The sequence below is a fragment of the Danio rerio genome, chromosome 9, assembly GCF_049306965.1.
Source record: "Danio rerio strain Tuebingen ecotype United States chromosome 9, GRCz12tu, whole genome shotgun sequence".
Lineage (NCBI taxonomy): Eukaryota > Metazoa > Chordata > Actinopteri > Cypriniformes > Danionidae > Danio > Danio rerio.
Genome location: NC_133184.1, coordinates 21,023,294 through 21,037,500, shown reverse-complemented (window position 1 = coordinate 21,037,500; position 14,207 = coordinate 21,023,294). Strand labels below are relative to the sequence as shown.

Sequence of the window (14,207 nt, the reverse complement as noted above, 5' to 3'; positions counted from 1 at the left end):
ATATTAAAATATTAAAAATAATATTGATAATAGTCTCACATTAATAAATAGACAATATTAAAATTATTTCACTATAGTGCTAATTAGGATACAATAATAGATACCAGGTAAATCATATTTTAAGATGTTATTTTCATTGTTGAAGTTTAAAACTCTGGGTGTGCGACAAGGTGAAAACAGTAATTTTGACACCTAAAAGGAGGTTGGGTAATATAAAAAAATATAATAGAAAGCTAGTACATTTTTTAAATGTAGGTTTTATAGTTAGTTTGACAAAAAAAAAGAAATATTTTAACAAAATTATTTATTTTTTGGATATATGATCAAAGGGCATAAAAGAATTACCCTTATACAACAGTTTGATGGCAAATTTGTATGTATAAATAAGTAAATCAAACACGCAGAGTCTAAAAATCCTTTTGTATGAGGAACTACTTTCTTCCGCCATTCCCTCATATTTGCAACTGAAGTTTGATATTTGAGGCTACCTTACCAAAGTCATTTTAAAGCTAATATTTGAATAATTCTTTAGCGTAATGTCTTAAGTGATGACAAAACAGCTGATTTTGCTTACATTATAAGACTATAAGCTGAATGTCATGAAATACCATCAGCCTACAGAGATTTCCCAGTATTTCTCTGTTGCAATCAAGATTTCACAATAATTATCCCTGAAAAAGCCAAACCAGCGCGAACACTACTAGATTACTGTTGTGTTTGCGATTAGTAAAAATGCTAAACACTCATGGCCATTTCTTCTTCTTACTGAACTAGTCTGCAGTAACGAAAACTGAAGACTCATTAGGATTAGATGGCCAACCAACAAGTAATTGTTATACAAGTCGTGGCCAACACAAAACACATACATTCCTGATATGTGAGTCCCATCTCACACTCAATACACTAAAATTATATGGTATAAATACAGCGCTACAACATACAAAAGAAAGAGAATCGACTTAGGTCAATCACCAATTTTTTAATGATTTAATCAGCTGTAGTTTGAAAATACATTGATCTTTCCTTCTCTAAGGGCTTTTAATGCCGTCTCTGTCACCATCTTGTGGGTGGACAGCATCAACTATCTTTGCTCTGCTTAATGACAGGCTAATGGCTGTGTCTCAGAAATTTTAAATATTTTAAATAAAAAATAATCTGCATAGTTAAAATCTAAACAACTACATTTTGCATGGAAAAAACCTCAAAAGTACATTATGTTTGTCCAACAGCAGGAATATTTAGAAATAATAACTGTAGTGAGTTTATTAATCTGCTGTCACTTTAAGTGGGCCATATTTTTAAACTCTGCAGAAAACAATTGTTAATTTATTCATTCCATCGACAATGGTGAAAAATGGTCCAACTTCAGAGCTCAAAATTGCCACCATTTTAGTCGCATATGCGCCTGAAAATTAAGCTATTCAACCTTATAATATATTTGGGAGCATTTATGCGACTGCATACAATGGTTGGGGTAGACCTGTTTTTTTTTTATATCTGTTTTTTTTGCTGAATCGGTTTTCCCTGCCGCTATATTGGTTCATATTAGCTATCAATCACTTTGACTTTGCGCTGTCAGGGAGCTGAATTGAAAATTAAATTGAATTGAAAGAAGCTCGCCTTTACTAAGTTTAAACTGATGCGGCTTATAACAAAGAGCGGTATTGCGCCTGTGGTCATCGCAAGAATCCTACTCTTCCCTCCTCATATATTGGACAAACACAGAAAAAGTAAAATCAGTGCATAACGAGACTGAGCATTAAAATGACACAAACCGAAACCAAAACTTTTAAAAGTGAGACTTTTCCTTCTTTCTTTTGTCCGTTCTTTCATGAGATGTATATTATTTTTCTATTTAGTTACTGATGACTGCTTTGCAGCTTTCAGCCTTGAATTGAATGATTTATTATAATCTTTAGTTTGTTTTGTAGCAGAAATAGTATTCATTAAATAAACATGCATATTAAAACAATAGTACAACATAATTATTTCTTGCTGCAATGCTTCATTCGTGTTTGATGCAAACCATCAATTTATTCTTCATGTAGGTAGGACATGTTTCATAGCAGATAACTCACACTCAAGCACATTCAAGGCAGCATCATAATGAGAAATGTAATTCATTGTTAGTATTATTGGCATCATCATCATCATCATTAATATTTTTTAATTATTAGATATTCATTTTGGAAATATTGCACAAATAAGTCATTACAACATTAGTTAGATAGTTGTTTCTGGTTTTTGTTAGTCCTAATTGATGATGCTTTCAAATACATTAAATGACTTAAAATACAATTTGCAGTGGTGCTCATTTATTTTTGGTGGGTGCTCCTAATTTTTTTTCCGGTGCCTCTAAAGTTTTTCTGGTGCTCCTAAATATTTAAAGTTGGGAGCATCGGTGCTACCAAGTAAAAAAGTTAATTTCGAGCCATGAACTTTACTGTGAATACTATCAGGTGTATAGTTTATGGAAGTAAAATTTATGGGGACCTAGTTTTATTCACAGGGGTACAGATGATTGTGGAAGAGATTTTAATTTTAGTTGTGATTTGAATAATATTAGTGAATAGTAAACACACATGAATCAATTCACTAGTTATACTAGTGAATCTAGAGAATACTAGTGAATCTAGTGAATACTAGCAAATCAGTTAACTTGTGATACTACTGAATCTAGTGAACAACAATGAATCAGTTCACTAGTGATACTAGTAAATCTACTGAATACCAATGAATCAGTTCACTAGTTATTCGAGTGAATCTAGTGAACACTGGTAAATCTAGCTCACTAGTTATGGTGATTCTAGTAAATAGTGAATCCAGTGAACAACAATGAATCAGTTCATTAGTGATACTAGTAAATCTACTGAATACCAATGAATCAATTCTCTAGTCATTCAAGTGAATCTAGCAAACACTAGTGAATCTAGTTCACTAGTGATACTGGTAAATCTACTGAATACCAATGAATCAGTTCACTAGTTATTCGAGTGAATCTAGTGAACACTGGTGAATCTAGCTCACTAGTTATGGTGATTCTAGTAAATAGTGAATCCAGTGAACAACATTGAATCAGTTCATTAGTGATACTAGTAAATCTACTGAATACCAATGAATCAGTTCTCTAGTCATTCAAGTGAATCTAGCGAACACTAGTGAATCTAGTTCACTAGTGATACTGGTAAATCTACTGAATACCAATGAATCAGTTCACTAGTTATTCGAGTGAATCTAGTGAACACTGGTGAATCTAGCTCACTAGTTATGGTGATTCTAGTAAATAGTGAATCCAGTGAACAACATTGAATCAGTTCATTAGTGATACTAGTAAATCTACTGAATACCAATGAATCAATTCTCTAGTCATTCAAGTGAATCTAGCGAACACTAGTGAATCTAGTTCACTAGTGATACTGGTAAATCTACTGAATACCAATGAATCAGTTCACTAGTTATTCTAGTGAACATTTGTGAATATAGTTCACTAATGGTACTAGTGAATCTAGTTCACTAGTAATCCTACTGAATCTAGTGAATATTAGTGAATCTTTTGAATACCAATGAATCAGTTCACTATGAATACTAGTGAATCTAATGAATACCAATGAATCAGTTCACTATTAGTAAATCTACTAGTAAATCTAGTTTACTGGTGATACTAGTGAATTATGCAACTTATATAATGTAACCAACAAACATCCAACAGTCACCAATGATTGTCACTTGGATACCTGTAAATAAACTGATACTGTACCAGTCGTGCCTGATATATTAAATTAGAAACATTATTAAAGAGCATCAAACTGTTTACTTAAAACAGAGTCAAGAGCAGAGTCTCCAGCAAACATGATACTCGAGGAGTTTTATAATGTGGTGAAGCATCAGGAACTCGGTGTGTAAAAACTAATAAAAGGTTTTATGAAGGCAAACAGGACACACTAACTGAGAGGGTGTGGGAGAGAAAATGAACAGTTCAAAAATGCTAATGGTTTGATGTTCAAAGTCATATTACATGTTTATTATGTGAAAATATGAACTGATGCACAGCAAATGTAAAAACTGATAATCAGTCTTGTAACATCAGTAATCTCATGTAGTCATTTTGTTATTCCAAAAGAAGAATTTTAAGAATTTAAACAATAAAACATATAAAAAACATTTTAGCTGGCCTCAACACATTAATGTAACAGATAGGATCATGATACCAGAAGGTAGCAATTAGAAAGAGAATTTTTAAATCCAAGTTTTATAAAATCATATTAAAATAATTAGATTGTATTAATAAATTAAGAAATACAATAATTAGGCTCAAAATATCTTAAATTATTAAATACTTATTATATTTTTTCACTTGACTTGTATCCATGCTGTGCATATAGTGCACACTATGTTTGTATAGTATTTGTATTAACTAACTTAAAATAAATGTAAAAATAATAATAACAACTCAATGAAATGTAATATATTTAATAAATTGCATATAATGGTAAAACAACACTTTTGTTATTTTTGTTATCAGCCATGCATGCTTTTAGTCATTTTAGTCGTTTAATTAATATTTGAGTTATTTTAGTAATTTAAATATTATTATTTTTATTTTAGGGTTTTAAGTTTATGACTTCTTCAAGTTTAAGGACTGAATTAGCTTCTTACGATGTTGTTTATCCAATGGCTATTATTATGATGGATATAAATATTATGTGAAACAAAAGGCAATTTGGGCAAAATATTTAACTAATGTAAATGCACTGAGATTTGTAAATACAAAATACAGTGAATAGCTATATGAGTATGTATATTTATTACTCATTTAAGAAAAATAGGGAAAAATAACCTTAAATAACATAAACAAATATTATTATAATTGTTGTTGTTATTATCATTATTACTACTAAAAGGTATACTAATATAATTATAAAATTAACGCCAATAACAGTAACAATAAAGTAATAAAAACAATAATAACAAAAGCTATTTCAAGTAAAATAATAATGGAAAATAAAACACGTAATTTTGGTTTATTTAACCAAATTTGTACCCAATCGTCATGTTTGTATTACCTAAAGGGGACATATTATAAACATGATTTCCCAGATACTGAAAGAACTTTCCTAACCCAGTTGTCCTTCAATCCCCACATTTATCCCCAAACACACACAGACATGCGAGTAGTGAGAGTTTGAGCGTCACTCGAGGGTTTTGTTTGTACCTTCTGAACGCGTCCGTCCACCTCCAGGTAAATCATCCGATACGCCGAGGACGCGCTGCCCATCTCGCTCCCCGCTCTCAGCCTCCGCTGCCCGGGACTGCCGTTCTGTGCCTCCGTGACGGACCTAATAGAAAGTTCTGACCGTGTCTTTGAACCGGAGCAGATTTAACAACGTCGTAGAGACTGTGTTGCTCATTGCCACTGATCTCTTAACTCGTCGCCCCCCCTTTCACTCCCACTAGTGCGCGCGCGGGAAGAGAAGAAGCGCGCGCACTTCTTGTGATCACCATAGTAACCGAGCTCTACAAGGACGCGCGAGGATGCAGCGCAGTGTGAAACCGAAGGGTCATGAAGCAGGCATATTTCCAGAGCTAACATTTCGAGTTTTTTGGTATATGTTTGCTTTTATTCGGATGTTTATGACTTTTAATAGCCTGTATGAAATTCAATGAAAATGAAAAAAAATCAATATTGTTAAATTAAGAGCTTAATTAGTTAGTTTTTATTTCTTTGTTTTTTTAATGCTAGGTTCCTCCTGGGCTAGTCCAAAACATGAAGGTAACTAGGGATACTGCTATCATGAAAACGATCATCAACACCCTTTACAAAGAAGGTGAGCCATGTATGTCATAAATAAAAAAGAGCTGGAAAGTTAACGAATCCACATCTCTTGAAGTAAATGTAAAGTGTTTTCAGAGTCTATAGCCCCTTTCACACAGTTATACCGGTAAATAACCAGAAAATTTCCAGAACGACTTTACCGGTAAATTCAAAAAAGCGATGTTCACACAGGCGAGGACGTTACGGAATTTTTCCGGAAAAGAGCATTCACACATCCATCGCAAAATGCCGGTAAATTCTGACATCATTAACCAGAAATGACCTCTAAACGGCTGCGCTTGTGTTTGTAAACGTTTGACTAAATTACAAACTCTTCGGATGGATCAGTATTGAGTACAACTCCAATGAAAACATAGAGAAACACTTTCGCATGTCGAGATGTACATGATATGTGTGTGTGCTGGCGCTATGGGCGCTCACAGGCACACGCAAAGCTTGAAGGTAAACAAACAACGGATTATCATAAACATTTTATCGATAATTATTTACACAGTTGGCATGAAGAAGGAACATAGAAACGTTATCTGACTAACATATAGCAGCTAAATGTGTCTAGAAAAATATTCAAAGGCTTTTATTCTCATAAACTGCGCACACGTGAATGCGTCTGACTGTTCTGATTGGTTAAAGCAGACGTCTCACGTCAGCACGTTCTAGACGTGTACGCGCTCTTTCTGGCAATCTTCCTTCTGCATTCACACAGCGCAGCATTCTGGCAAATTACCGGTAATGTTACAACTTCTCTTTCCGGAAAATAGCCAGAACGAATTTACCGGTATTTTCAAAAAGGGCCAGTTCACACATACAGACCTTTCCGGAAAATTGCCGGTAATTTTCCGGAAAGGTCTGTATGTGTGAAAGGGGCTTATGATTATTTGGAGGGTCTGTGTCATCTGCTGATGTTGGTTCTCTGTCCTTTATCAAGATCAGAGTCCATGTATTATCTACCAGGAGATGTAGAGATTTATGTTAGAGATTTTCTTTTTTATGTTACAAGTTATTTTTTTTATTATTAATATTTTTGGAGATGTCAATTTTCTTTTGCCCCTGCATATTGTGACAAAAGTACTTCTGAACTGCTTCGCTGATCATGATTTTACTGCATGTGCTTGATTGGACAGCCAACGCTCCTGACCTAAACTCTATTAACCTCATTCTTTCAAGTACGAGCATTCACAGCCATTGAAACCTTATTGGCTCAAGATTATTGTCTCATCCTCTTTCGTAAATTTTTAGCTGAAAAAAAAGCTTGTTATGTGGTTTGATGTTGCAAACTTGTATTTTCTTAAGTTATTTTTATTCTCACGTACTGTCATAACCACAATTGTCTATTGAGTATGTAGTTTGACTGTTTACTGCTGTTAGTTATTCCTATAGTAATTTCCCCTGTTGGCAAATGAATCGGAAGTTCTAAAACAATAACTGTAAGGAGCTTACTTCCACATTGCAGAATAAAGTCAATAGCACATCTTTAAGAGGGAGATAAGAAACATTTGACCCAACGATGCAATGTAAGAAGCAATTAGCCTAGTTGACTTTATTAAAAAAGTGATGAAGCCTGTTGATTCTTAACCCTTTTATGTTGTTAGGGATGTTTTCATCCACTCTCGAGTGATTTTGAGTCTTATTTTGGCTATAACATTTTTTGTGTTTCAGCAAATGAAATGATATTTGGTGACAAATCTTATTTTGACATATATTTTGAAGAAAAACTATAAATAAATAAAAACTCAACAACACACTTTTTAAAGACCCATTTACATCCCAATTCTTATGTTAGGGATGAAAACATCCACTAAAATTAAACTGCAGTAAATATGCTTAGATTAATTCAGTAGATTTTTTTTATAAATCTGCTAATCAACCTCAGTTCTGATCAAAACTACTACTTTGTTTAGATAATTACAGGATTTTAAGTCTTTAATTGCCAAGACTGTGATAAAAGGAAAAATAATCCAGTCCACAACTACTTTATGTTGAAAATACATCATTTTGTGTGATTTTTTTCACCAAATCTGTGATATCATTTGTGAATTTGTCAATTAACAAACTAAAATCCTATAATTTTGTGAACAGTTTAGTAGTTTTGATCAGGACTGAGGTTGATTAACAGGTTTATGCAAAACTGAGTGCATAATTTAGTTCATAGTGCATAATTTAGTGGTTGTTTTCATCCCTAACATAACAAAAGGGTAGTAATTTTGAACAGTGCATAAGGGTGAAGTGATTCGTTTACTTTAATAATAAAAGTGAGTAAACTCGTTGGTGCTGATACTGCAATGAATTAGTAATTCATACAAAGAGAGCCCCAACCAAGAAGTGAGTGCATCATTAAACGTGCTTTGGAGATCTTGAACTTTTTTAAAAATGTAAATCTATTTTTGATTATTTTTCAGAAGATATGTTTTGAGACAGAACAGATACAGATTTTTCACTGAACAAGTAGCATGTCTGGCACTTTTGTTCTACCCCCCCACGCCCACAAAAAAGCCTGCCATTAGCCCCTTACACACAGTAATACCAGTAAATATGTAAAAAATTACAGTAATGACTTTTCCTTTAAATTAAAAAAATCTTCAGTCTGTCACAGAAGGAGATGTGAGTATGACAACAGATTATTAAAGAGGATGGCAGGGTGTAAACAGAACTCAGATGGGGATGCTTTGCAGTATGGATATGAAGGACCAGGGGTATGTATCAATGCTGCATACACAAAAACTTTGATTATGCAAAGTTTCACACTCACGTTTGGATTTACTAATAATGAAATTAACGTGAGAATGTGCGTTGGTCCGCGCCAACTTCATATCTGGTGTACATGTATTTCTTGTGTTTGTTTTTATTTCCATTGGCGACTCCTAGAGGCAATTATGTTAAATTGCACACTACAAAGTATCGCACCAACACATGAAAAATATTGCTATTCATTTATATTGATAAAATACAAAAAAAAACAAAAAAAAAACATTTGAACATATAAGAGCAACTAGCAAATGTATACAACCCTTAGTCTATGGCAATGGCAGTGTTGGCCTTATTAGAGAACATTGTCAATAGTCGAATCTGAAGGGAACGCATAATTAGAGATCACAGTGATTTTCTGGCCCTCAATGATGACTGGCTTATTAGCCGTTTCAGATTTCCAAGAGCTATCCTCTTGGAGCTCTGTGCTGAGTTGGGTCCAAATTTGGAAAGAGAGACAGCGAGGAAACTTCAAGGTGGCAAGGTGCGCGATAGGTGGCTTCTTGGTGAGTAATGTATTTAAAGATGTTATTCTAGCTAAGTTTTGATTTTTTTTATTTAGCGTAATAATTTAACTGCATATTAGGAGACTGCGGTTATCCATTAAAGACCTGGCTGTTACCCCCCTCAACAATCCACAAGCTGATCAAGAATGCAGATACAATGATGCCCATTCTCCCATTTGGTCAGTTGTAGAGCAGGCGATTAGGCAGCTGAAATGCCAGTGGCGCTGCCTTGATAAGAGCGGAGGGGCACTGCAATACCGCCCTAACAAGGTGTTCCTCTAATACATCTATGTCTCCCACAGATATGGATACTACTCCAGACGGTAAAGTGTCACCCACAATTGATGCAACTCTCTCCTCAAAGGATGTCAGTTCAGCATCCCTTGTTCCCCCGTTTATTCCTGTCCACATTTTGACAGTGCGTCGCTGTTCTCCTCTTAACCTGCACATTTACATCAGACCATTTCTTTTTTTACTTCACTCACAGTGCTATGTTCGGACCCCACTGCGTTAACCGCGAGAGCTAAACACTCCCACTGTATTTAATTTCTTTTGTTATTTATTCCGGAGGACAAACCTGCAAATAACACAGTTTTTCTCCGGTCTACATCCGATAGGAGCACCTCCAATTCACATTCTGTAAAGTTTCTCTTCTTGCTTGCTTTTGTCTTGCTTTTCATTTGGTTTTGCCAAAGTAGAGTCATTACCATATGTATATGGGGAAGGAGGCAGAAAGGGGTTTTGTGATTGTGCATGTGCACTCATTTTCAAGTACATAATTCAGATGTACAAAGAGAATATGCTTGAGATTCCGCGTATGCAATGTTTCGTACATCTGAACTTTTTACTGCGTATCCACATTTACAGCTTTGTCCGTACGTAATGTTTTAGTATTAATTCAACGCAAGTCTTTGTACATGAGGCCCCTGATGACTTGGAGGGACCGAAGGAGTTATGGAAGCCAGGCACACAGATAGACAAATGCGGGGAAATGATGACAACCAAAGGAAGGACCAGGAGAAACCACACTAGGAAGGAGAGACGCATAGGAAACAAGAGAAGTAAGTGAACTTGGAATAAGATATAGACTCTGATTGTGAGGAGAGTGCAGTCCTTCTAGTTAGCATCAAGGCCAGGCAATGAATGGAGCGTAGGGCTGATTTCAATGGGCTGAGGTCATGACATGCAGGTGCATTGCTAATCAGAATTCAGGGGAATTCAGGTGTGAGTGGGGAGAATCTTGCCCAGCTGTGTCACACACAGACAAGGACAGTTTGTTATCTTTCCACAAAAGCACCTTTCACATATCCATTCCAAAATACCTGTAATTCTGACATCATTGGCCAGAAAATAAATACAGGGGGTCAGACTTTTTTGTTGAAGCTTTCATTTTTTATTTCAAACTTTCTCATTAATGCAGCTGCTTTTGTCCCATGGACAAACCAAAATACTGAGCAAAACGAATAAACACGTTAGGTCATAATTGATGCTACTGACTACTAGTTTATTACATGCCTATTATTTAGATATTAACTGTTCACTAGTAATCATAACGTATTATCTTATTCTTTATCGCTAACCCTACCCATAACCTAAAGCTTACTGACTATTGATAAATAGCTGGTTAGTAGTTTATAGTAGATTGCTGGAAAACATTTACGATCACCCGGAATACAATCCTGTCACCAACGAAACTACAAATCCTGTCACGCACCACACACTCACACCTGTTTCGGTTCTTCTTTGATTACACACACAGCTGGGAGCTGCTCAAAGACTGATTACATGGACAATATATACAGCAAACAGACACGAGTGCTGCGTCTGAAACTGCATACTTCCATACTATACAGTATGCTTAAATCAGTATGCGAGGCGGATAGTATGTCCGAATTCATAGAATTCGAAAAACAGTATGCGAGAAGTACCCAAATGACTTACTACTTCCGGCAAGATTCTGGAGTGCACATCTCTTGCACACTGCACTATCCCATGATGCTCCGCGAGCGAATTCATGAATGGTAGTAAACCGACGCAAATGACACAGGTACGTCATACACACTCAATCACAGACATGCAAAAAGGACAATTTTTCCTTATCCTATTCACCTATACCACGTCTTTGGACTTGTGGGGGAAACCAGAGCACTGAAAGAAAACCCATGTGAACACCGGGAGAACATGCAAACTCCACACAGAAATGCCAACTTACCCAGCTGAGGCTTGAACCAGCAACCTTTTTGCTGTGTGGCGACAGAGCTACCCACTGCCACCACATCGCCCATAAACAAAAGTTCATTCATTCATAAATTTTCTTGTCGGCTTAGTCCCTTTATTAACCCGCAGTCGCTACAGCAGAATGAACCGCCAACTCATCCAGCACATTTTTACGCAGCGGATGCCCTTTCAGCCCGCAACCCATCTCACATCCAGACACACACTCATACACTACAGACAATTTAGCCTACCCAATTCACCTGTACCACATGTCTTTGGACTGTGGGGGAAACCAGAGCACCTGGAGGAAATCCACACAAACACAGGGAGAACATACAAACTCCGCACAGAAACGGCAACAGAACTGAGGCTCAAACCAGCAACCCAGCAACCCAGCAACCTTCTTGCTGTGAGGTGACAGCACTACTGTGCCAGTGCGTCACCCTATAAACAAAAGTGTTACCAAAAAAATAGCTTTGGCTAGTGTCCAAAAGTGCTTATTTTGATAAACATAGGCAATTTTGTGAAAACGTTGATAATTACTGTGAACAACTCAGATTTCACAAGTTTGTTCTTACAGATGGATAGGATATTGCATATTTGACTTGCTGTCACAGGGAGAGTGCTCGGAGCTCCAAAAGTATCTGGATGCAGTCTTTATGATGCAAGCTGAAATTGCATCACTCAGCAATGCAATGTCAGACACAATGCACTCAATGGAGAGAGTGATGTCACTGTAAGGGGTAGGTTTAAGGGTGGGGTTAGGTGAGCGCCTTAAGAAGCATTGGATGCAGCTCAGATTGCACTGTATCAGGTCTGCATCCAGACCCATCTCCAGAGCTCAGAAAGATTCTCAAGCCCAGGGTCCAACCCTCATTGGGAGAAAGAGGTCAGAGCTCAAGGTCTAGCCTGGCTCTGTGAAAGCTCCCCCTTTTCCCTTCAAGCTGTAGTAGGAAGAGGTGAAATTGGTGAAAGAAAATAAAATAAATCAATGTCTGCATCTGAAAGGATCTGGGTCCTGATGGAGTTTAAGATAAAAGAAGAGTCCAGGGCAACAGGGTTTGGAGAAATAAGGAGGTGTTGCATAGCTGTAGAAAGATGTTAGGGGTGCCACCAGGACCTTTGTGGAGGAAAGCTCACAACCAGGGATAAAAATGAACCCAGGGACAAAAGCGAGAGAGAAGAAAAGAAACATTTAGGGAAGCGACAGTGTTGGGATTTGGCCCAATAGAGACGCCAGCTTCGCATTTGGGCTGTGAGCAGGTGTAACATTGGAAAGAAAGAGAGGGGGAATGATGGATGCCAAAACCTGCACCATGAATGGAGGCCAGCTCATGCTCTGGTTAGCCCAGGGAGTGGGTGGATTATGGGGAAGGATAGCTGATGTTTCTGTTTGGCCCAAGTATGTATTGCTGCATCCCGGAGACTTCTAAGTGGAAAGAACTTACACTACAAAAAGGTTGGGTTAGGGTTGTGGTAGGTGTAGACGTTACTAAAAAAACAACAGGGGACTGTGAGGTTGGGTTAGGGCTGTGGTAGATGTAGACATTACTAAAACACAACAGTATACTGTGAGGTTGGGTTAGGGTTGTGGTAGGTGTAGACATTACTAAAACACAAAAGGGTGGGTTAGGATTGTGGTAGATGTAGAGGTTACTAAAACACAACAGGTTACTGTGAGGTTGGGTTAGGGTTGTGGTAGGTGTAGACATTACTAAAACACAACAGGTTACTGTGAGGTTGGGTTAGGGTTGTGGTAGGTGTAGACGTTACTAAAACACAACAGGTTACTGTGAGGTTGGGTTAGGGTTGTGGTAGATGTAGAGGTTACTAAAACACAACAGGTTACTGTGAGGTTGGGTTAGGGTTGTGGTAGGTGTAGACGTTACTAAAACACAACAGGTTACTGTGAGGTTGGGTTAGGGTTGTGGTAGGTGTAGACATTACTAAAACACAACAGGTTACTGTGAGGTTGGGTTAGGGTTGTGGTAGGTGTAGACGTTACTAAAACACAACAGGTTACTGTGAGGTTGGGTTAGGGCTGTGGTAGGTGAAGACGTTAGAGATGCGCGGTTGGCGGTTATAGCCGCGGACTCTGCGGATAAACCGCGGATCGGGCGGATGACGTTACGAAAAAATAATATTTTAATTAAATTCGGGCGGGTGGCGGGCGGTTGTACTGTTTTTATAGGCATAGCTGGCGCACCAACGAAAAAGCCTAGGACTGACTTCACAGAATGGGAGGAGGAATCGGATACACTAATTCTGGATGACGTACAGAAGTATTCCTCCACAAACTTCCGTATAGACGGATCAGCAGAGGAAAATCTATTTCCTTTTGGGAGAAATAAGGCCAGTCATTCCCACGACTACAGCACCTTTCCAAGAGAATTCTATGCATTTCAGGAACAAGTGCTGCGAGCGAGCGCTCCTTCAGTGCAGCAGGGCGCATTATAGTGGCTATGCAAGCGCTCCCGTCTGAATCCTGACACTGTAGATGCTATTTTATTCCTGCATTGTGCCAAGAAAAAAATCAAACTAGACCTAAGGTCAGGCATATTAAACCAATTAGCCTATGTTATTTAGGCTACACATATGTTCAATATAAACTTTTGAGTTCGGTCAGCTGATAATTTTACGTTCATATTGGTTTAGCCTATTCTATTCTAGACATGTTGGCCTCGCTTTTACGTTCCGAGGCTAAGGTTATTTTGCCAGAATTTCTTTGTCGCAACTGGCGTAGTATTTCGTTATGCTTCAAGTTTGAGGGGAATGGGGATAATCCTAAATCCATGGGTTATTGGGGCACTTGTCATACATGCACTTAGCCTGGTCAGACTTTATGTTCGCTCAAAGAGGGATGGCATATCTATTTTTCTAATTTAATTTCTAATTGTGGGGGTGACTGA

The 14,207-nt window shown here is 37.2% G+C and overlaps 1 protein-coding gene and 1 long non-coding RNA gene across 4 annotated transcripts in view; one reads left to right on the top strand and one right to left on the bottom strand.

Annotated features, from left to right (window-relative positions):
* Positions 1 to 5,443, bottom strand: part of pde9aa (phosphodiesterase 9aa) — a 55,429-nt gene extending 49,986 nt beyond the window's left edge. The window contains exon 1 of the mRNA XM_009304653.5: positions 5,213 to 5,443. Coding sequence (XP_009302928.2) covers positions 5,213 to 5,275 — 63 coding nt within the window. The 5' untranslated portion in view covers positions 5,276 to 5,443. The remainder of the gene's footprint in view (positions 1 to 5,212) is intronic.
* Positions 5,444 to 5,497: 54 nt separating this feature from the next.
* Positions 5,498 to 10,142, top strand: LOC141376105 (uncharacterized). 3 transcript variants are annotated; one of them, XR_012385282.1, is made up of 3 exons: positions 5,498 to 5,603; positions 5,741 to 5,825; positions 9,384 to 10,142. It is a non-coding gene; the product is annotated as an uncharacterized lncRNA (long non-coding RNA). The 3 variants fall into 3 exon arrangements; XR_012385283.1 differs by lacking the exon at positions 9,384 to 10,142 and adding an exon at positions 8,414 to 8,771; XR_012385281.1 differs by lacking the exon at positions 9,384 to 10,142 and adding an exon at positions 6,695 to 8,771 and having other exon boundaries at positions 5,741 to 5,909.
* The last annotated feature ends 4,065 nt before the right edge of the window (positions 10,143 to 14,207 follow it).